The 24,056-nt window shown below is 34.7% G+C and overlaps 1 protein-coding gene across 5 annotated transcripts in view; it reads right to left on the minus strand.

Moving 5' to 3' along the window:
- The window catches only part of MAP2K5 (mitogen-activated protein kinase kinase 5), a 305,505-nt gene that overhangs the window by 57,788 nt on the left and 223,661 nt on the right, over positions 1-24,056 (minus strand). For 3 of the 5 annotated variants that reach the window (XR_012486952.1, XM_074294728.1, XM_074294727.1), the window contains exons 17-19: positions 22,711-22,740; positions 3,922-3,948; positions 3,576-3,608 (exon numbers count right to left, since the gene is read on the minus strand). Coding sequence is in view for 2 of the 5 variants with exons in the window: in XM_074294728.1 (XP_074150829.1) it covers positions 3,576-3,608; positions 3,922-3,948; positions 22,711-22,740 (90 nt within the window). In the remaining 3 variants the exon portion in view is untranslated. Of the gene's footprint in view, positions 1-3,528; positions 3,609-3,921; positions 3,949-22,608; positions 22,741-24,056 lie in introns of all 5 variants that reach the window. The other 2 variants (XR_012486953.1, XR_012486954.1) reach the window with 2 other exon arrangements.

The following is a 24,056-nucleotide window of genomic DNA, read 5'->3' on the forward strand; positions in this document are numbered from 1 at the left end:
AGGCATTTGCATGTTGACTGATTTCGTCTTTATGAGCTTTATCTTTCATGGTGCCTATGATCATGCTATTCAGGTAGGTGCAAAATAATGTCTATTGAATTGAACAATTGAGATTTTTACTGACATACAGTTCAATTATAACAAATGAAACTTTTATAATGTTAGCACTGGAATGCGGTGGGGAGAGGGAATGCCTGATCCTGTGGACTGTGTTAAATCCTGATTTCTCTTTGTATTCTTTTCCTTGAAATAGTAGTGACTGTGCCTATGTTAATAACATCATGACAAAGTTACTACTAATTTGGCATCTGCTTTGGGGAGGGAATGTACTTCATGAAAGGGATGGATATTAGGAAACACCTATTACCTTGATTAGTCTGTCTACTGTGACAAAAAAGAACCTTTGTATGACTTTTAAGTCTTAGAGAATATTCTCAGCATCAGAACTGAGATTTGCCTATAAACACATCTAAGTAAATGTCTACAGTTGGATTCAAACCTTGGACTTCCTCACTCTAAGCTTAGAGCTCTACCTACTATATCATGATGTCCTTCTTTTGGTCAAAATAAAATGTTTCAATTTTTTTTTTTTTTTAAAGAATCAACACTGAAAAGGAGTAGAAAAATAACTGTGGATGTGGCCTGAGCCCAAAAGAAGTTTACAAATTAATTCAGTCAAGATGGATGTGTCTTGTACAAAATACATTGACTAAAACACATAAATACTTGCTATCTGGGCAAGTTATTAACCTCTCTGAGTCTTTTATTTCTCCATCTGCAAAATGAAACAATTAGACTTTTAAAAGTCCCTTCCCACTTGAAATTTATGAGGTTATGATTTTTAATAATTTTCCTACTTTTGGAAGAGGCAGAGTCTACCTATTGAGAATATGTTGAGATGGACTCAAGGAAATCTGGCTTTAAATTCTACCTGTGATATTTATCAGTAGTGTGATTCTGAGTAAGCTATTTAACCTTCATATACTTCATTAACAGTTAAATTACAAAAGTCATAGCGAAGTTGGAATCTGTGTTGGTAGAAGGGATTCCCCATATCAGGAAACCCCCAGTCTGACAAAAATCACAGATTTTGTATTCTTATAATCCTTATTTTGAAGAGAAACACTCAAATCCACGTAACAACAAGGCACCTTATAATGAACTTTGCTTTATGCTTGTACACGACTTTGAACACACCCATGTTGTCTGAATTAAGTTGTAAATATCTTCAGGTGTCATGACTACTATTATTACAAGAATGCTACATGACCACGAGTACTTAATCAAATGTGCTGATGGAAGTAAAACCGGGAGGGGTTCCCAGTTACATAGCCCCAGAAGGGTACACATGAACCCAGAAGAAATATTAAAACTCAGATATCAGGGAAACTTAACCATTTCTTCATCTATAAAATGAGGGGTTTTTTGCTTAATGGTCTCTAAAGTCTCTTCAAGCTTTAAATCTGTGGTCATGGGCAGTTGGACTTCATTCAAGTTGAATCTTACCATATATTGTTGTTGAGGCATTTTTCAGTTGGGCCCAACTCTTCCAAATCCCCTTTTGGGATTTTCTTGTCTAAGATACAGGAGTGCTTTGCCATTTCCGTCTCCATTTTACAGTTCATTTTACAGATGAGGAGACTGAGGCAAATAGGGTTAAATGACTTACTCAGGATCACACAGTTAAGTGTCTGAGGCCATATTTGAATTCAGGTCTTCCTGATTGCAGGTCCAGTAATCTATGCACTGTGCCATCTAACTGCTCCTATTAATAGGTTTAGTGTAAATAAACTGCTACAAATGCTGGGAAATTTGATAAACTCACAGGAGCAAGGGAGCACAACTATTAAAATATATTGAAGCTCAGACAAGGACCTCATTGATCCTCCCTTCTCTCAGAAGCATGATACAGAGTTTATCTTTGAATGGACCCTTTCTCCACCCACTCTTTTCCCCTCTCAATGTTCTTATAAGAATTTTTCATGTGGGTTTAAATCAAAAGCAAAATTAATTTTGTTTTTAGTCAAAATAATGTTGTTTCTTAGTTTTTAATTCATTCATTTTCATTCAACAAACATTTTATTAAGTATCTACCATTGTGCAGACCAACCCTTATGGAATTTGAGTGCAAGCATTACACATAAATATGCCCTCCTTATCTTCAATAAAAACCAGCTCATTAAATCCCCAAGTTTCCCATGTAATCTGTTATTAGAGATAGAGGGTGGTGATACCTGATAGTACATCCTTGGCCTGATCCATTAGCACAGAGTCTTAAGACAATCAATGGTACTGAACATGCAAAGCTACAGACTCCTGACATATCTGAGCAAACTTGAAGAATTGATGAAATTCTGTTTAATTTAGAAGATTGCTTGGGACAGGATGCTTTCTCAATGTAATACAAATGGAGAAGATATTGATGAACTACTAGATCCAGGAGGTCTGTCTGGTATTTGGGGTAATGGAGCCTCCATTGGCTTCAGGATGATATACTCATTTTTGCACCAACATGTTTCATGGGTTGCAGGGGATATATGGACTGACTGATGCTGTCATTAAGGATGTTAGATCGCCATTCTTACTATTATTGTGATATGTGTATGTTTGTCTTTTTCCTGAGAGGATCTTTATTTTTTCTCCCAAATCTCATAACTAGTTATACAGATGTTTAATTGAGAGGAATAATTATGAATTACGATTTGTTTTTTCTTTCAAACTTTCCTATCTGAATCATTTATTGCTTTTCCTCTCTAATTAGAAGTATTGAAAATATTATAAAATTAAAGTTTTAAAAATAAACATTGCTAGTGGGAAAGCCTAGACTGAAAAAAACTATGATTTTAAAAAAATATATTATGAGTGTTTCTTTGTTGGGAGCCCTACATAGTACAAAACAGCTAATTTACCAAAATGAGAAATTTAAAATCAGAATAACAAATGGGAAAAGTTGCTTGAGAAAGATTTAGATGGGTTAGTGCCCTCAAAGAACAGTGGTATTAACTATATAGCTAGCTATTATCAAAGACATAATGATTTAAAATATAAATATGGTGGTTCAAAGCAAAGGAAGTTAAGGTCACATATTCTGGGAAAATGTCTAATTAGGAAATTAAAGCTGAACTAGTGACCTATAGCTTATGTACAATTAGCTCCCCAATATGCTTTGGGTAAATAAAGGAAGACAAATTTCATCCCACTTATGGTTGCTGTTCACCTCTGACCCTTGCATGCCAAATGACTTTAAATATCTGTTATAAAATAAATGATACCTCTTTAATTTCTGGCTCCCTCCTCCCCTGTCTGGCTGGGAAGAGGATCAATTATTATGTCTGTACTCCTTGCATCCCTGGGAGGATCTGTGTGTGGGACAGTCTGTTTTTGCATAGCTTCTCTGTTAGAATTGGCAGAGTAAAATGTGGGACAGGGGCAGTTCATGTAACACAGCTCAATGCCATACAACACAACTTGCTCTGAGGATGTTGGGCATTGTGCTTCATTAGGAAACAAAATATAAGCTTTCCACACCATTAGGAATGACTTTAGGAGTGAAAGCACATAAGACGGTGCCTCACCTCATCAACAATGCACTGCAGTAGCTGGAGAGGCTGCAATGGGAAGAAGAGAGGAAAAAGTATTAGCCTATATGCAATATCTTTACAGTGGAGTGGAAAGAAAAAATCATTAATGCAATAAAATATAGCAAGATTAATCAACAGCAGCAAACTCTTATAAAAACATTGATGCTCAGGATGTTCTATTATTTCTAATGGTACCTAATCTAATAGTACAGGCAGTTAAAGGTTTGCATTTTCTTCAAAATGCAATTTGCTAAGTTTAAAACAAGGCATTCAAGCATGCAAAGGAAGCAGCCATCAGGAAAAAGAAAAGTGAATTTTTTTCTGAACTCATAAAGCTTACCATTAAAGATCCCTGGTTTTTCTGAATCTGAAAAAAGGCAATATGTAATTAGCATGTCATAATCAAAATGACTCACTTGGACACATTATGATCACTGAGAGAAAATTATTGCATTGCTGGTGGCAATTTGTGGGCATGTGTTAACACAATTTACATAATGAAAATACACAAATGTTAATAGCTCGCTTCTCATTTATAGGCGAAAGTCAGCAGAATGTTAATTTCACACAACACTTTTTAGTACCCTCCAGGTTGTATTAGAATAGGGAGAAAAACCATAATCCATTTCAAAAGGCTGTTTACGATTCAGATATAAATAATGTTTTATATTGCTAGATTGTGAACACTGGGCTTAATGTTGCAATCATTGCTAATGTTATGAAGCTCACTCTTTTTAAATTAAAAACCGATTTATTTAAAATTGAAATTAAATCATAGTCAGAAATTAGAATTTTGGATTCCTGCCAGTGTCTGCTCACAATTCCCTATTTTGTGAAGAAAACTTTAATTATGTGGTTGAAGTATCTACTTCTAACTCAGAAGAGGGGCAAATGATCCACCTCTCCCAAAGTTTTCCCACCATGTTTCTAGGACAATATTCTCTGGGGAAATCAACTTCATATAAGTATTGCATTGTTTTAAAGAAAAAGCAAAGACTTTTCATACAGCCTACAGAGGACTGCCTGCCTTATCAACATTCTGAAGGCAGGCTGTTCACTCATTTATAATATTGATAAACTACATTTATTAGAAAAATTACTAAAAATATGACACCAAATTAATAAAACATCAACTTAGTAATTAAAGTATTAAATATTGTGGCACACAAAAAAATATGTCTGCTAATGTATTTAAAAAACTCAAATCCAGTGTATTTTCAAGTTCTAAGACATGTTCTTGAGAAAGTCCTATTCTTAGCTGCTCCAGAGTATCATATGCTATTTCTTGGCTTTGCCTGAATATATGAGCCCATTGTAGCTGTACTGTGATGACTGGTCTCCAGCTGAGCTGGAAAATAGGAGGCAAAAAGAGTAGGACAAATATAAAATCACCAAATAAACTAGTTGCTTCTTCTTCAACCAACTCACCATTTTGAAACAAATTAATTTGCATGTGTTTACACTTGGCTTTCTAATTTCTAAGTATTCTTCTATGGATTTGACTTCTTTAGCTAGACTGGTAAATACTTCCAGGCCAGGGACTATAAATATCTTTTTATACCTAATCTCTCTCCCTCTTTCTATCTCCTGTGTGTGTAGATATGTGTTTGCGTGTGTGTGTGTGTTTTTTACATTTTTTCCCCTGCACCATCAAGTTTATTAGCAAACATCATCACCAATGTTCTGGATGGAATAACCAAAAAGCACTGTTTAAAGTCTGAAGCAGTTGCTAGGCCTTTGTGCTTTAATATTTTCAGCCTTAACCACAACTGTGGATCAATAGTAGTTTTCATTCCTCCTGACAAAATTTTCAGTCCTGATTTACAGGTAGTAGGTTGCATTTATAATTTAATAGGAAGACAAAGCTTAAAAATCTCACTACTTGGTTAAATTTTGTAGCCATCTGAAAGTTTTGGCATAATTCCATGTAACATTTAAAAAGTACCAAAGGCATAAATTGTATTTTCTGAAATAAGAACTTGTTTCTCTAGAGCCCATGTAGAGATCTGGCCATACAGTTTGAATAAGGCTAAAAAACCAAATTATTATTGGACATCAATCACAAGGTGTATTTTTAAAAATGTTCACTAGTTAAGGAGCATGTCCAAGAAAAATAGTGCTGTACTCCTCTAGAAGATTCAGCTGATATTTTCAGTCAAGGATGTGGGTTCTATCCTAACAACATATGCAAAATACTCATCAAAGTATGCAAGGCATTTGAATAGAGGAGGAAAAAAACATCCTCATTAATTGTTATTTGAAGGAGTATAGCAAGCAGTTCATCATGTCTTTCTTGGTGAAGATAATCAGTTTTTAAGGCATCTTAGAATTGTAGTAGTTTAGCTCTTGCTATGTAGACCACAAATAATTGAAAAACGTGTAACAAAAAAAATCTTTGATACTACTAACTATACTATATATATATTTTTTTATATATTTAAAAAGACACATTGTTACCAGGTTTTATTACGCGATTTTGATGGCAACATATTATTTGAAATCATCTTCATAAATTTTGCATCAAGGTGGCCTTGCCAGTACCTGAAATTGATTCAAAATGCTTAAGACACTCAATTACTTTTTAACACTGTTACACAACGCAGTGACTTATATCTTCTATTTCACTAGAATTTGATGATGCAACATCATTGTAATTGATTCATTTTCTCAATTAAATAAAGCTACTGTGCTTTTCTTTATATGAATGCCACAGAGACCATAGAGTTAGATGTATTATCTATTTTCTCTGTCTCAAATATATTGCCTTAAAGGCTGCATTCTGTTCCTCTGTTAATTCCACTAGAAAATTTAATGCTATAGTCATATTTTTCAAGTTGTGAACTGCAATGCACTTGACTGTATTTATATTAGGCATATTTTTCACTGTTAAACTCTCTGTTGTTTACCTTTTTCAAGATCACATTACTGTGTGGGCTCAGAACCCATAAAACAAGCCCAAACAAAAGTCAACTTCACAGCCAGTGCTTCCACTTTTGTACACAGTTCATGAAAAAGGGAAGCTCCTAGTTTTATAGCCCATTCAATATTTAGGTGTAAGAGTAGTCAATATAAAAATATTAGCTTCTTGTACTTCCATCTTTATTTGAGGTCTGCTTTATCAATGTTTTGTTTCAAGGCCAAAGTTCAAGGGGACAAGATGACACCATTGGGGCTGATGTATGATCCACATCTTATAACATGGGAACTAGCGTTTCAAACTAACTTGTGGTAGTTCTTGTTCTGCTATGTATATATTTTGCCTTTGCGGAGAGTTTCCTGCCTGTAACTATTACTTTGGGACAATGAGCAGAGCTATAATTGCCACAATCACACACTTTGCTAATCAGTCTCTAGAACTAGTAGTGTTTTGATCTGTTAATTAGCTGATCTTTTCCCTCTTCCAAGCATTACTTTTATCCTTCTGGCAGCAGTTAGGGCCAAGATTTAAAATAATAGCAGGAGAATAGGGCTTCATTTTGAGGTAAAAAGAGACCTGTGTTTAAATGGAGAGGCACAATTTCATGGTTCACAATCAACATTTTTGTGCTGCAGTCTTGAGTCTATACTCATATTTCCTCTTTTTTGTAATTGATAGGGACTCTCTCCTTTCTTTATATATCCTACAGGGCTTGGCATAGTGTCTTGCAAATAGAACTCCAGATTTAAAGCAGGGAGGATTCTTAGAGGTCATCTAGACCAGCAACTATTAAACTTTTTCCACTCCTGACCCCTTTTCACCTAAGAAAATGTTATGCAACCTCAGGCACAGAAGTATATAAAATAGGTATACAAATCAATTACTGATAATAAATCATATCTCATGACCCCCACATTCAGTTATGAGATCCCATATGAGGTTGCAAATCTCAGTTTAAGAATCTGGGATCTAGACTACCTACCTCAATTTAATAGAGGAGTAATAGAGGAATAAGATGAAGTCCTGAACCAAGATTACCCAGGAAGCAGTAGAGCGGAGATGTGAATCCTGGTCCCCTGACTTCCAATTTGATATCCTTTCTATTTTGCTGTGCTAAAGAGTTGTTAGTTGACCACTTGGCTAAAGAGTTTGCATTTTTGAACAATTAGATTCCCAAGCAAAACTACAAAACAAAATTTTGCTTAAACCTACTTTTGGAAGCATTATTAAGTCATTTCTATTTTCTTTCCTGAAGCCTTTATACTGTATATTTGCAACTAGCAAACACAATCAAGAGTGCTATAGCAAATAGAGGGCTAACCTTGAAGTCTAAACAAAGAAGTTTAAATTCTGCTTCAGGTATTTAATAGATTATAGATCCTGGATAAATGATTCAACCTTTTTTTTTTTTTTTTTTTTTTCAGCCTCAGTTTTCTCATCTGTGAAATGGGGATAACAGCATCTTTCTCTTGGGGTCCTATTGAGAATTGTAAGAATCTCACAATTAAGAATTATATTGTGAGAATCAAAAGATATCATATAGTGCTCTGCAAACTTCAAAATCCTTCAAAAATACTAGTTATTCTTATTATTTATAATAGTAATAATAGCATAAAATAGAAATGGAAAGCTAGGTTTGCATTGTGACTGTTAAAAACATTTGAGGGAAGTGAGATAATAGGTTTTCATAACCTGACTTAGGGAATTTTACTGTTAACAATGCAAAAGTTTTCCTTTTGCTGCTCCTACTATTTAATATATGCCTCTGGTGATGAAAAGCAACTTTTGACAGACCATCACATTATGTTTCTATCACCATGGAGATGTTTTTGACAGAAAGTGCCAAAGAAGACCTTTACCAGTTCTTTCCCATTCTACTCAAAGGCACAATCAGAAAACTAAAATGAATCCACCTATGTAACTTACAGAAGACACTAGCTATAGCTTTCATTTTCTCTTTTACTCTCTGGAATTATGACTTGCCCTGATTTATGTGTGACCTAGGTCAGATCTTCCTATATCAGTTGACAAATTTTCCCTTTACATATTTACTGCTTTTCAAGCTTCTGTTATTTCCTCTTAGACAGAAAAAAAAAAAAGATATAAAACCAAGTCATATAGTTAGAATTTTTAAAGAATGTTATTTCCATTTGCCATGCTACTGGCATGCCATTTGAGTTTCCAATGCTGATAGCCTTGTTTTTATTTTTTTTTTTAAACCTTAGGCCAATCTTGATGACAGCAGATATATTCCAAAAGACTGTGCTTCCAAATCACTCAAAGTAAGTAATAATAACCTTGCAGATCAGAATTATAGTATTATAAATGGTAATTTCCTTATATTGAATCACTGATTCATTCTATAGTACAGCAGATCAGGAAAATAACTTACTTCTCATTCATCATGAGAAAACTGATATCTAGGGAAGTGAGGTGACTTGTCCTAAGCTACACATTGAGTGATCAAGCTGAGTCTAGAACCAGATTTCCTTTTGCCTGTTTTTGTAGATTCCAATGGTGATGCAATTTTAGAGCAGGAAAAGATCTCAGAGTGGATCTATACAAATTACACTGTTTTACTAATGAGGAAAGCCAGAGCAAGTTAAAAAAAGATTTGTGCAAGATTTGTTGTGTTGAGGTTTAAACTCAAGTCTCTTGACTTGATCATAAACTCTTTGTATCACTAGTCAGCATTGGCTCTCCTTATCTGTCTACAGCCACACAAGAGTAGAAGTTTACTCAACGCAAAATTCTTCAGGTGTGGCTCTTTTTCTAGGTGGGAAGATGGCAATCTATTCAGTTTCAGTTGGTTCTGATGAACCTGGTGAAAAACAGGAAACTGCTAAGAGAAAAATGAAAGAATATATAGTAAAACACACTCATGGTTTTTTTTTTTTTTTTTTTTTTTTTTTTTTTTTTTTTTTTGAGGGGAAGGGAGAAAAAGGGCACTTAAATATGCTTACATTAGTATTTCTGGAATACGGATGCAGAGAGCCTTAATGATTTTCTAAAAAGAAAACTCTAACCCTGAAAGAGCCCAAAACAAAGATAAAAAACTCAACTTTAGAGGAAACCTGGATTCTGGTCCTACTTCTGCCACAAACATGGGCATCCCTGGACCCATCACTTAATCTGCTTGGGTTTCAGTTTCCTCGTCTTTAAAACAGAGGGGACTAGATTGTGTTTGCTCAAGCTTTGCCTGATTTTTTTTTTCTTCTTTGCTAAGGGCACAATTTCTTCAAGACAATGCTGAATCCAACCACTTGTGAGATTCTTTCTCCTCAAGTGGAAACTAACATGCATATTCCACTGAAGAAGTATTTCTTAAGCATCAATTTCATGCACAGCACTAGACTAGGTGTTATGAGTTTCTAATGTGCTTGATTATTTCTTTTTTAAGTTAGAACTTGCAGCACTTATAGTAGAAAAAAACGATTGTACCTTTAAACTTATTCATCTTCTTTCCCCCAAACCTATCCATCCATACAAACATGGAAACCTTATTGCCCAGGACAATCATCTTAAAAATGGGTTTGTTAATTCAAGCCACAAACCACTGTTTTAAAAAGGATAGGAAGTGATACTTAAAAGAAATGGAAATGTTAAATTACAGAACTAGTTCTATTAAGGAATAGAGGAATGACTAAAGAAACAGAAATATTTCCATTAAATTATAGGCACAAAATTCATTATGGTGATAAAATGAATAATAATATTTTTTGATTCCTACTCATTTAAAGATGACAGTGTAATTCACTTGTGGCTCCATTTTTCTATTGCAAATCAGCATTTTTGTTTATTAAATAAGCCTAGTAGCAGTTTTCAAGCTGTTAACACTTCTGTGAGTCTATTAACTTACCTAGAATAATGCCTAAAACAAAAATAAGTCACAGGAGGGCATAGTTGGAAGCTATAGGAAGATGTGTTAGGAAGCTACTTGACAGGAATCAAACCACCCAAATCTGCATAGTCTAAGTGCCACTAACTGGTCCCATCCCTCTTTCTGAAACCTTTTAGTCCAGCCAGGGTGGTAGTCTGTGAGGAAGAAAATTTGCCTTTAGAAGGCAAGGTAAATGAACAGGAGAGGTTGGGGGCTGGGATGGGAAGGCTCCAGAATGCCCAGACTCTGCAAGGCCAAGCTGACAACCTAGAGGAGGGCACGGCTCAGAAAGGCAGCATAGCAATAAATTAGATCACTTGGCTCTGACTGTTTCCCCAGTTATCAAGGACAATGCATTTTTACACAAAGTGCAACAGCTGGAGCACTGAGGTATTCTAACATTATTCATTTGTTTGGATTGCTAGTGAGTGAACAGTAAAAAGACCTTACTACTTGTCTGTACTCTTTCATCCTTTGTGTATTTAAAATTGACAGAGCTCATGGTTTACCCTGGATAGGTAGGTATAGTAGATCTATAGTAAATTACTCTTTTGGGCAGCAGATGGAAGCCTTTATTTTCAGAGCTGGATTTAGTAGGAAGAGTCAGGCTTCTGGGCCACAATTCAAAATGATCAATGTGATTCACAAAATTATCTGTTCTCCAATGTCAAAAGGTCTGGGCTAGGGAGCCTGAAATGCCTTCCTATTTAAGATTTTACAGAATTGTAGAAGGTAGCTTATCTCGTCGCATCAGCTAAAAGGATATTTTATTTCAAGATCTGTTTAAAGTAAAATCAAGTGAGGGGTGAGTGGGGGGAAGGAAAGGTTGATCAAAAGACTGCCTTTTATGGGAGGGGAGGCCTTTTGATCATTCTTAAGAATTAAATAAATCTCGATAAAAGAACAATGTTTTAAATTTCAGAAGTGGAGAGGAGGAATCTTTTGGAAGTTAGGCATGAGACCTTTCCTATTAATCCCATTCCTATAAATTAATCCATTCCTTTAATCAAAACTCTGTATCCTAGAGTTGGAAAGGTTAGAAGTTATTTAGATAAGCACAGAAATGACCTCGTTAGCCTCTCAACTTCTGTGCACCCCTCCAGAGATATAAATCTCACTATTTTACAAGTTAGAACTTTCCATTGTTAAATAATCTAAATGGGGAAGTTATTCATATGAGTTAAAATCTGCCTCTCAGTCATTGTTCTGCCCTATGAAATCCCACAGAACACTTCATATTCTATTTCTACATGACATCACTTCAAATATCTGAAGGGAGCTATCATGTCTACCCTCTCTCAAGCTTTCTCTAGGTTAAGCATCTCTTAATTTCTTTCAACAATGCTTGCTATAATATAAATTCCAGACCCATCTCCTTCCTGCTCACCAGTCTCTGGGCATATTCATGTTTGTCAGTGAATGAAACTCCTAAAATTTGATAGCCAAGAATTAAAAGAATACTTCAGGTATTGCTTAACCCATGGTCTATATTTCATTAGGCTTGTTTTTTTCCCCCCAATGTTCTTGCAGAATTGGCTCATAATGAGCCAACAAAAATTCCTTTATACATTAATCCAAAAGACATATATCAAGTGTCAGCTATATTCAAGGTGCTGGAGAAAAGGACTATTGCTTTTCAGCACTTTCATTTCATGTAAATTTTATCACAGCATCACAGTATCATAATGACTAGAGTGTTGTAACAATTATTTGAATAATTTAGGTAAAAATCCAGATAATTATGAAAACAAACAAGCCAGAATCTTTTTTCTAATTTACAGACTAATAACTTCTATGAATAGATTAGGAACAATTTTAATGGAAGATTCCCAGGGTCTCTAAACCCTAAGCCCTGCACTTTTGAAGTATATATTAATTTTCCTTTTATCTTTTTAAAGTACAGCAAACCCTAACTTCTGTCGTTGTGTTGGGGGAAGCAAAAACAGAGAAGGCCCCTACTTCAGCAGCCGGGGTAACTGCAAGTCAAATATATATACACATACATATATACATATATAGTTAATTTCTTTCCTAGCAAGTGTCCTACATTGTCACAAAAGGAGGAATGGCTGGTAGGGCTACTAAGTAAAGGAAGAAAGTGGATTTAGGGAGTACACAGAATTAGATGCTGCAATATCTCTCATATGAATGAAGGGAAATTCAGGACACAGCCATTCATTTATTGATCTAACATTTATCAAGCAACTCCAGTATTTAAAACAATGGGCTATCTAATAGTAGAGATACAAAATTTAGATAAGATGGAATTCTACTATATAGCCCTCTACTGCTTCCCTTCTTCCCTTAAGGTACCTCAGTTTCTTCAAGTGTAAAATGGGGATAATAACAGTATCTACCTTGCAGGGATGTGAGGAACAAATGAGATACTACTTGTAAAGGGTTTTGTAGGTGCTATATAAATTATTCCCTTTTCCTAGCCTCCCCTAAATCACTGTATAATTCCAGTTGGTCCTTTCGCCCTACAGACAAACAACAAACTAAGCTTAACTATTTTCTTGCTTTGGCCTTTATTATTCCTTCTCTTTTTCCAATCCTGTATCTGTGCTCAAACCTCTCATCATGTCTGGAGTGTGCTTCCTCTTCCTCTTCAGAAGGCCTACTCCTTTTACAATCTTTTTACAGTCTGGTACTATTTGCTTCTCTCTCTCTTTCTCTCTCTCTCTCTCTCTCTCTCTCTCTCTCTCTCTCTCTCTCTCTCTCTCTCTCTCTCTCTCTCTCTCTCTCTTTTTTTTTTTTTTGCAAAAGGACTGATATAAATAAGTAATAGATAATTAGATGGTGAAAATAGCAAGAAAACAAGATTTAACTTCCCACCCCAGTTCTCTCTTCCTCTAAGCCTGGGATTCTTAACTAGTTTTTTGTGTGTCACAGACCTTTTTGGCAATCTGGTGAAGCCTATGTATGGGTCTCTTTCAGAATAATGTTTTAAACTGCATAAAAACCACAAAGGATTACCAAGGAATCCAAGGATATTGAAACAAACATCACAAAATTGAAAAAAAATATTCACAGACCTAGATTAAGAACTCCTGCTGAAAGCCTTTCTTTCACTCATCTTTTTGATTTACTATTCATAATATGGATTTCTCTCAAACATACTCTTCTATGATCCTCTGAGTAGGTTGACCACGATTATGTGACAAGGGCAGGGCTTTGGAGGTAAAGAATCCAATGTTGTATTTTTGGGGGAAGAAAAGGACATCTTTCCTCTTTGCTAAAAAAACAAAAACAAAACAAAAAAACAAAACAAACCTAAGAATTTTGTCTTTCCCTTTGCTCTTCCTTTCTGTTTTATCCTCTAATGAAAACAGAAGTGGCACCAATGGATTAGATGCCTGTGTGGCCTTGAGCAGTTGGTATTTGTCATATTCAGCAGATAAGTAAAGATTTGGGTCAAATGGTAGAGGTTTTATTTTGCGCTTGATTTGGAAACTCAGAATTTCCTGGCTATATGTGGCTGGGAAATCATGAACATATGATGCAAAAAAGCATGTTCCCTGAATTCAAGAGCTCTGTATGCAAATCCTGCTGACATTTTCCACAATAAGCAAGGTCATTTAACATCTCTGAGCTTCTGTTTTCTTATCTCTAAGATGAAGTGGTTGTACTCAATGACATCTACTATTATTTACAGCTCTAAATCTGGGGTCATAAGAGGTTAAGGCCAGAGTGAAAATGAAGATCTAAAATGAAAATTTTAATTCCACTTTCATGATTTTGAGCTTAAGGGGGAAAATGGCCTTAATTACTTATTTATGCTTCCATTCAAATGTAGAAATTGAATAGATAAATCTCTATAATGTAATTGTGATTAATCAATGATAGATTATACATCCAAATCAGAGATCATAAAAGAAAGCTTTTGTAGGCTGGAGCATTGATAGTACATGACTATTCTTTGTTCTAGGTAACTAAAGTATTACCTAGAACAAAGAATAGTCATGTACTATCAATGCTACATCTGGAAACTACCTTATAGAAATATAATAATAATGTTGCCTAGTATTTATTTCTTCATCACTTTATGATTTTCAGTGCTTTCACATGAATTGTCTCATTGATCCTTTAGGATAATTCTGCAAACAAATTTATCTTTCTATCCCAGATGAATAACTTCCCCAAAGCAAGGTAGAAATATACTGACTAAGCCAGGCTATGCTTTCAAACAGTTTCCCCCCCTCCCCCAGAGACAGTAGGTTCCTGCTATCTCTGAGTTACCCTCTGACATTAAAAAAAAAAAAAAAAAAAAAGGAAGGAAGGCTCCTCTAGAAGGATATATGCCAATTATCCTCTGGGGAAGGCCTTATATTTTAACAGTCAAAACTGGAAGGGACTTTAGAGACTGCCTAGTTCAATCCCCTCATTTTAAAAGTGAAGAAACAGAATCAGAGAAAGCAGGGCACTTATCCAAGGCCACAGAGGTAGGTAATAGAAGAGTCAGAATTTGAATATGAGTGGCACAATTTGGGATTATTTGTTCTCTGACTTTAAATCTAGTGCTTGTTCCATTATTTATTAAGGGTTTCTTACAAGAAGGTGGCTCTAACAATCTCAAAGGGAAATGTAAGATATTTTAAAAAAACTCATTTAACTTTAAAAACATAGATGAGTCTATCATACAGCAATATAGGAGATGCTATAAAATTAAACCATTGCCTGTTCTCAGCCCTAAAGAGTTGGGAATCTCTGATCAAGCTATCCTTAATACTAAAAAGAATGAATGAAAAAAAAAAAAAAAGGAAATTTTATATTTCTATATTATATTGATTCAAGAATATTTTGGGGAGGTCTAATTTGAGGACTAGAGGAAAAAACAACAACAACAAACCTACACATTAAAATACTAAGACATTCTGGTAAGTGGGAAATGTAAGTAGAGGAAGATGAAGTTGACATATACAAATAAAAACTGCTGACAAAAAACAATAGGTCATGGAATAGTTTTATGTGGCTCTTGGATTCTCCATGACATTTATTTGTCTTCTTTCACGATGTACATGACAATAAGAATATATTGGATAGCTAAGGCAAAAAGTTCAAGGCTGGGAATTAAAATATTAGCCATCAACCCATTCAAAGGTTAAGAAAAAGTTGCAGGTTGCCATTTTTGCTTCTAGCTTAAGGTGAGTATCTGAAACCAAAAATGATCACATTATTTTTCCTCTTTTGTTAAAAGACCTCATATTGGACAATCAGAGGCTTGTAACACAAGGAAAAACCTCCTATTACAAACATTAAAAGTACATGCAGATGACATGAATTGTTCTGAACATAATTACTTCCCAAGGAGGCAAAATGTTTAGCCAGAAATTTGCATTTTGATTTGGCTCAGATACACTTAAGATATGAATGGGCCAATACTTTGGTAAAAACTAAATTCAAAATGTAAAAATTATATTACTTGACCAAAAACCAAACTTATAATATTAAGAATTTAACATATTAGCTAAGGTCTTTATGATGTCATAAGTAAGTATGTAACATCAATATTTGAGCATTTGCATTTGAGAAATGTTTAATGTTTTAAAACATTTTAAACTGTGTTATCTTCTTCAAGAAGATATTCACTTTCCCCTATTATGAAAGAATACTGTATCCAGAGTCCAATTTATTATAACCAAGTAAATGAATGTTTAAAAGACACTTCCAATTGACAAACAAAACACCTCACAACACACTAAAATAGCTTATTTCCATGCCAAGAGAAACAAAATATTTTCTCCTTGACAAGCTGCTTACATTTAAATGAAAACAGGACAAATTTGTTCAATAATATGGATTACATATAACAAAAAAGACCTTAGATCATGTTAATACAAGGATCAAAACGCAGCAATTTCAATTAAAATCACTCAATTATTTATCCAACTTTAAAATACAACAAAAATAAATTAATCTGTTTTAAATGGAAGTGCTAAGACAAGTAGCTTTTTGACCCACAAGTCTATCTCACCAATAGGAATTACAATTAAGCAAGAATCAGCTGAAGCCTGGCAAAAAACAAAAAAACAAAAAACCAACCAAACAAAAAAAAACCCCAAATCCAACAAATGGCTCCGGTATTAGTAATCAAAAGGCATTTGCAAAACATATTTTGTTGGTTAGTAGCAGGGGGCTCTGGAGCAGCCACCACCTACAGTTTAGTTCCTCTCATAGTTTGAAATATAGCAGTTTTGGGGATGAACACACATTTTCCATTAGCAGTAAACAATTGGGGGATTTTGCCTTTTAACAATGGAATGTTTTCATTTCTATACTGTCTGTAAAACATGGCAACAGCAATGCCCGTCTTTGCTTTAAAATCCTCTATTATCCACTTATGTTTTCCTTGCATTGGGATTTAAGAATTCCTTTTTATTGAGACAAGTAATATGTCATCATTTTGTTCAGCTAACAGGCCTGACAGCCCTGTCTCCTTGAGTTAAGAACAGTAGACCTTTAATTCTTACATTGCTGGCAAAACCTGGCAGAATAAATGGGAATTAGCCACTGAGTAGTAAGGATTTTTTTATTCCCAAAGATTTTGATAATTTACCTTCACTACAATTAAATTTGGCCAGAGATGGTGATTTTTAATAAAAATGGCCTTGCCTGTATTTTGCAATAATTTGTCTGAATGCATTTCCTATGTGCTTTTACAAATAACATCTCTATTCACGATTTCTCTTGTCTTTTTGATCCTTTTTCCTACTTATCATCTTCTTTATTTGAAACAGATTTTTAACAGATAATCTTGATCGTTACAACAATATCTTGCCTGCATTTTATTCAAATAATTCTTAAAAACAGCTTAAAAAGCCGTTTGGAATAACATCAAGCTTGCCATCAATCAAACGAAAAAATTCCGCTGGCGGTTGTATAAACATCAGATCAAGTCTGATGTCTTCAAGGATTTCAGAGTGAACCATAAAAAACTCCATTAACTTCTGACAAAGAATGCAAATTAATCACAACATGGGGTGAAATGAAATTAAAGGCTCTTTTCTAATCAATGACAAGGCAGGATGAAATATTTGTTACTCTCTCTGCACTCAGACTGCCTAGATGTTTGCACTTCCCCTGAAAAGCCCCAAATGTAAGGTGTGAGTACAGATTCACCCACAGTAGCTGTTTAGCCCTCCCCCCCAGAGCTATCTGCTTACAAGTCGTGGAGATTCACAAAACACACTAATCATCTGAATCTCAGGTGCATCCAATTTGTTATTCACACTCTCCCATGCCAGTGAAAAGCCTGGCGCAGACAGATGCACCAGGAACCCTAAATGACAGTTTTGGCCTCGGGAAGTTCGATCACTACAGCAAAATCTAGTACAGCCTCCAGGTGAAATGTCTGGAGCTCCATATGGAGCAGGGAAAATTAACAACAAGATGAAAATCGCTGCAGCAGCGGGGAGTCTGAATTTTTGAAAAAAAAAATGAAATTTAAAGATGAAGAAAGAGAAGTAATAAATTAATGGGGTGTGAAAACATTCAAAGCTTTACAATACCAGGGGCACTATTTGCTCAGATTTTTTCCCTTTTTTTTTTTTTTTTTTTTTTTTTTAACTTCGGGTCATTTTGATGTAATTTATTAACCAAGATCAGGGTTTGTAGCCAAAAGAAAAAAAAAACAAAACATTTTTATACATACAAAAGTACTTTAAATACACTTGTGTCTAGATTATCTTCACTTTCCTCTAGCCTCTCACTTTCCAAATTTCCTTCTGTCAAACAAAGTCCATCACTTGGGAATGCCTTCTTAATGGATTTACTAGCATCCTAATGTACTGCACTGTGATAAGGTTTGAATACACAATGACAATTGTTAGCAGGCAATTCTTTTCATTTCTCCTAAATTACATTGTCATTAAACAATCCATTGCCCACTATCATGTTTTTTAAGTCTACTGAATTTGGATCAACATGATTAACTAGACAGTTTTAGTCCTCTTTTAGATCTGCACATCTTTGAAGATTAATATTAGAACTAAATTGCATAAGAAATTACAATGCCAAATACTCTCTCCCTCCTTTAAAAAAATTACTTTTCTGTAGTGCCCACTGGAAAGTATGCTTCATAAGCACACAAAGTCTGGTCCTATAGTTTTTCTTAATTTCTTGGGATATTATCCATGCGAGGGGAAAAAAAAGCAGAAAAATAAGATTATAGAAGATAATGTTATCACCATCTACAATAGCATTACATTCAGCTGGATATATATATAAAATGGGTCTAATTGAAAGGCTGAATTGGGATGGAGTGGAGGTGGGGAGAGGAGGAAGCAAACAATTTAAAAAAAGGCTAAATATTATATATATATTTATTCTTAAAATCAAATTTTATTTTTTAAATGAATGAGAATTCCTTCCTTCTCCCATCCCTATTGAGAAAGAAAAAAAAAAGTGAACAAAAAACCCCCTTTGTAACATAGTAAAGCAAAAGAAATTCCCACATTGGCCATATCCAAAAATACACGAATCTCCCTGCATACTTGTCTGTCACCTCTCTGTCCAAAACTAAACATAGTATATTTTTTAAATTATAGTTGTCTCAGTCATGAAATCTGGGGACCAGGGAGTGAGGAAGCAAATATGGTGGCAGCTACCACCTGTAGGGGACCAATGCTTAGTTGCAGCAACTTCAGGTATACTTCTTGTACAGGGAGTAGGTACTGCTGCTGAAACTGGAAAAAGAGGAGTACTTTGCTCCAAGCAAGTCCCCTCTGCATCACAAATCTTCTTTACCTTTAGTGTACCCTGGCTGACCTTAATTTAGGTAGAATGTGAAGTTGGGAACTAACAGTGTGGTGCCCTACAGCACTTGTGGCACTCTTATCTCCGTTACCTTATTTGATCAGTTGGGTGAGATATATATTATCATCCTCATTTTTCAAAAGAAGAAACTGAGGTCCAAGGAAGTTACAGAGTAAGAGAGAAGGCCCAAGATCATAGAAGAAGTAGTAAAAGGCAGGTTTCTTAACTTCTAAAGATTTTTTGTTTTTAGATCACTCTTCTTCATAACTATCAGCTACGATCTTATCTGATATCTAGTCCAAGTTGTATTCTCATCTGGGGAACAAAATATACAGGCACAGACCTTGTAAGTAATCAATCTCAACTGCCCAACTTCTGAAGCACAGCCAGTTTTCTCATTAAAGGAAGACACTTTTTATTTCTCCTCAGAACATTCCTCTTGACCACCAGCTTATCATACATGACAATACAGCAACCATCTCAGCTTAGAAACCATAGGCTTGGATCAGTCCAGCCAGTTTGGATATGTCACACTCATTAGAGTGTGACAAAATTTAGGAATGGCCTAATCAGATGCAAAGTTTAGTCAGGGTAATGAGTTCATTATACCAAATCATGCCACTGTAAACTGGTTATAAGAATCTGAGAATAAATGACAAAATAAATTTCATTAGACCACTCATACTTAATAAAAAAGTATGGGCACTTTTATTGTTAAAAAAATGTCTCATTCAACTTCAAAGTTTGCAAAGTTCTTTAATTAAAATAGAGGGAAGGGCTAGCCTATAAGCTGCTGGTTGAAAAGACACTGTGGTGAAGATGGCTGACTTCTGTCTCCAAGTCTTAGTAGCTCTGTGATTATGGGGAAGTACCAAAATCTCAATGCCTGTTTTTTCGCCCATGAAATGTGTAGGTAATATTATAATACCTCTCATAGGAATGTTATGATTGTCAAATAAGCTAATGAATATACAAACCTTTTATAAAAATACTATATACGAATTTCAGCTATTAATATCATTGTTATTATCTATTTATTGGCAGTCCTTTGAAATCCACATTTCAAAGGCTTTTTTCCCCTGTACTCAAACCCTATGTTACATGATGATATATTTAAGAACTCAAACTATTATCTTGAAAATATCAGGACAGCAAAAAATGATAATGGTATTCAAATTAAGCTTTGAGTTCTAGAATGGTCCCATGGCTTCAAGATGCTTTTGGAAGGTGTAAGGATGGAAGAGAGTATTCTAATCTAAAGTGAAGTTTTTTTTAGTAGTCCTTATATGCAAATAACTCTTTGCCCATAAAGCCATTCTGATAATAGTCATTATTAGATATAATTCAATGGAATAAAGAGAAAACTGGACTTGAATATTGGCTCCTATCTTTACCATCTATATGACCATGGGATAAGTCATTTAACCTCTCTGGGCCTGTTTCCTAAAATGTAAAATAAATACAACAATATCTGTAGTGTGAGTTGTGTTGGCTAAGTATGTGTACTTTCAAAGTAAGTACTAGGCAGGTTTTATGGCATAGTCTAGTTTTAGAAATAAGCATAAATAGTAGACATATCTCTTGTAATACTTTTTTTTTTTTTTTTTTTGGGGGGGGGAGGGGGGAGGCCTGAGTAGAAGAAGGTAAAGAAGAAGTGCTATTTCCTCCCACCTCTAGCCTACATGATACTATACTACAGGGATATGAAACAAGTAAAATCAAATAAATCATTGCTGGCTTTGAGCAAGGAGACAAAGTTTTGTTTGTAACTTTAGCTCTGGGAAATAGGGCTGATGGTGTCAAAGGCTGCTTCTAATAAAAATCTTTATTTGGTGACAACACTCAATCAGGAGCCAAGGAAAACTGCTTCTTACTACTCTGGCATAAAGGTCAGTGCTAACTAGGGAGTTCAGTGTATTTGAATTTTCCAACTTCCACTTGACCGATCAAGTAAATGTGTATTTAGACATTAAGAAAAAAATGCCCAGTAGGTGCCCAATAGACCAGAATTGCTACCATGTAGGCATTGTCAGAGTACAGGGCTCTTTTCAAAGTTCTGTCTTAGTCTTTAACTCTTCATGTCTCAGAAACTATCAGCCATTGTGATTTGTTAAGAGTACATCATTCATTTTAAAATAAACAAGGGCATCCCAACTATATGGCAAAGGCTTCATTTTTTGTCATCTATGGAATATGGACCACAAAATTTGTGGATGCAGTCTTTTCAGTTTTGTGAGTTGGAATAAAATGTTCTAAATAAATGATTTAAAATTTACTTGCCTAACATGAGGTTTGGCCAAAAATTTAATCCAGATCCATAATCTGTATTATGCATATTACATATATTACACATGCAAAGGTCAAAGTATGAAGAATTGGTACACTAAAATTTCCTTCAAAACTAATGTCAGCATGCATGTCAGGCTAGTGGTTACACAAAGGAACTGGCCAACACGAGAAAGATGGCTACAATACTGTGATACAACTTGCTAACAACCTGGATGGCTTCTCCAGGCCATCAGACAGCTTGAGCTTTAAAAAGGACAGGAAACAAGAGGTTTCCCACATGGGTACCTAGAGAATTTGTTTAAAACAGCTTATAAAGATGGTAAAGAGAATGAGTTCCATCCTATTATTCAATAACCATGGTTGTGATGCATCTGCATAATCTAACCATGCATAAATTAGTATGTGTAATACAACAGTTATTTGCATAATAATAGCAAGTTAATAGATGCTTAAAGAGCAGAGACCAACACCACCTTTAAATCAGACATGCCTCCAGGCACTCTGGCCTGTACAGACCAAGATGCCAGAAAAACAGTGAGTGTAAACCAGAGGAAAACGTTCAAATTATTCATTTGATACTCACCCACCCCTTCACCCCCTTGGGTATTTCACTTAATTTTTTCCGCCCACAGTGGGGAATTGTTTTCGAATAAAAATGTAGCTTATATTTTTTGTTCTGGAATATTTTTGGAATAAGTATTTTGAAGCAATATTTAGAATTTAATGATTAATGTTAGTGCATTGAAGAATCTGTATTCTGAATGGGAGAATAAAGTAGTGGGGAGGAGAGAATAGGGAAGAGGGCACTAAAAAATGTAAAATCAAACTTCCTTATAAAATTTGGTGCAAATGATATTGAATTTGATTACCGAAACAATGACCTAGGCCAGATTTCCCTTTTAATCTTTCATTTCAAACCATTTCAATTAAATTCAAAATCCCAAAGAAGAAATCAGGGAAAGGGGGATTTTCTTCCTCACTGCACAATGTAAGCATGTAGTGCAGGAACCGAGGCTGCATAAAAACAATGCCAAAGTCTCACAAAGAAGCAGCGTGATTATTGCTTCCATCCATCTCAGAAAAAAAAAAATAAAAAATCTGGAGCCAAAAAGAAAAAAATAAAATAAAAAATCAATAGAGACTTCTAAATGACTCTTTTAAGATATCACTTTTCAATTTAACAGGACAGATTTATTTGTATGTGGCTCAAATGTTCATGATTGCTCCCTGCACCTTCATACATAGGAATGAATGTCACAGTGGCGAACGGCAGTAATGAACAATCTTACCTGAGGATATGGAAACCTCCCAAGAGCAAGCTGGGAAAGGAAATAATATTTGTCTAGTTATAGATTTGCATGTGGTGTAGATTTCCTTAAGACAGACAAGTACTAAATTTCACAATTGCATCCAGCAGAACAAACAATTTTCCCTCCCCCATCACGTTAAACACTTGACCTAAAAATAATCCTGTAATCCAATTAAAAGCTGTATTTAGAATGGACAATTAAATGGATGGTGTTTCCTTGAAGAAATATTATATTTCTAACACCTTAAAGTCTCCTTCAAAATCTCTCTGCAATAATATCAATTATGTAAACATCATTTAGACTTACATATGTATGTACTGATACTGAAAATAACAATATAGTTGAATACTTACCAGTTTCTTAATAAGTAGGTAGTAGACTTTAATATAGTGATTTACATATATTATCCCATTTTATCTTCATGAGGACCTTGTGAGGTAGGTATAAATATGCCCAGTTTACAGTAAGAAAAGTGAGGCTCTAAAAAGTTAGGTGACTTTCCCAGAATCACATGGCTGTCTGAGGCTGTATTTGAACTCAGGTCTTCCTGTTTCTAAGTTCAACATTTCTACTATTACGCCTTTATAATGAATATATTACTACAGAAATAATTGTCAAATTGGGTAATCTCTCATAATTTTGGCCTTCCTTCTATAAAATGGGGATAATTATTTCTAGTCAAATACTTATTAAATATTTTATGACCTTGAGAGAGGTACAATATCATGGAATTACAAGAATATCTCTATCAACTCTTATTAGTGATTTTCTAGCATTTAGCTGTTGATGTTGAAAAAAACATCATATTCCAATATTGTGAAGCTAAATCAAGAAAGAAAAAAGGGAAAATACATGAAGATTGAGCTAGAAGCTATGATTAAAAGTCTAGTAACTCTCATTATTTTAGCTGTAATTTACTATTTAAATTTACTTTTTAAATCTTGTAATTTTTAAATCTTGAACTCCTGCTTTTCATCAGCAAATGGAATAATTTACCCAAGAAAAGAAAATATAATTATAAAACCATACACACACACACACACACACACACACACACACATATATATATGCCAGAAGTTTCACATTCAAATGAGTCATAATCTTTAGTCACCTTGAAAAGCCATAAAATATGTAACTGCATAAAATTTAACTCCTTTTAGAGGAATTGCTTTTAGAGTCACAAAAAACTAGTCTCATTACCTTTGTAGCTACACTCTATTTTGGACCAGTAACAGGATTTCTCAGCTTGATTCCAGTCTCCTGCTTAGCCACCTGGCACCAGATTCAGTTTTGAATTATAACTTCTTTGAGGTTAAGAACTGTGT

This window comes from Sminthopsis crassicaudata, chromosome 2 (assembly GCF_048593235.1).
Source record: "Sminthopsis crassicaudata isolate SCR6 chromosome 2, ASM4859323v1, whole genome shotgun sequence".
Lineage (NCBI taxonomy): Eukaryota > Metazoa > Chordata > Mammalia > Dasyuromorphia > Dasyuridae > Sminthopsis > Sminthopsis crassicaudata.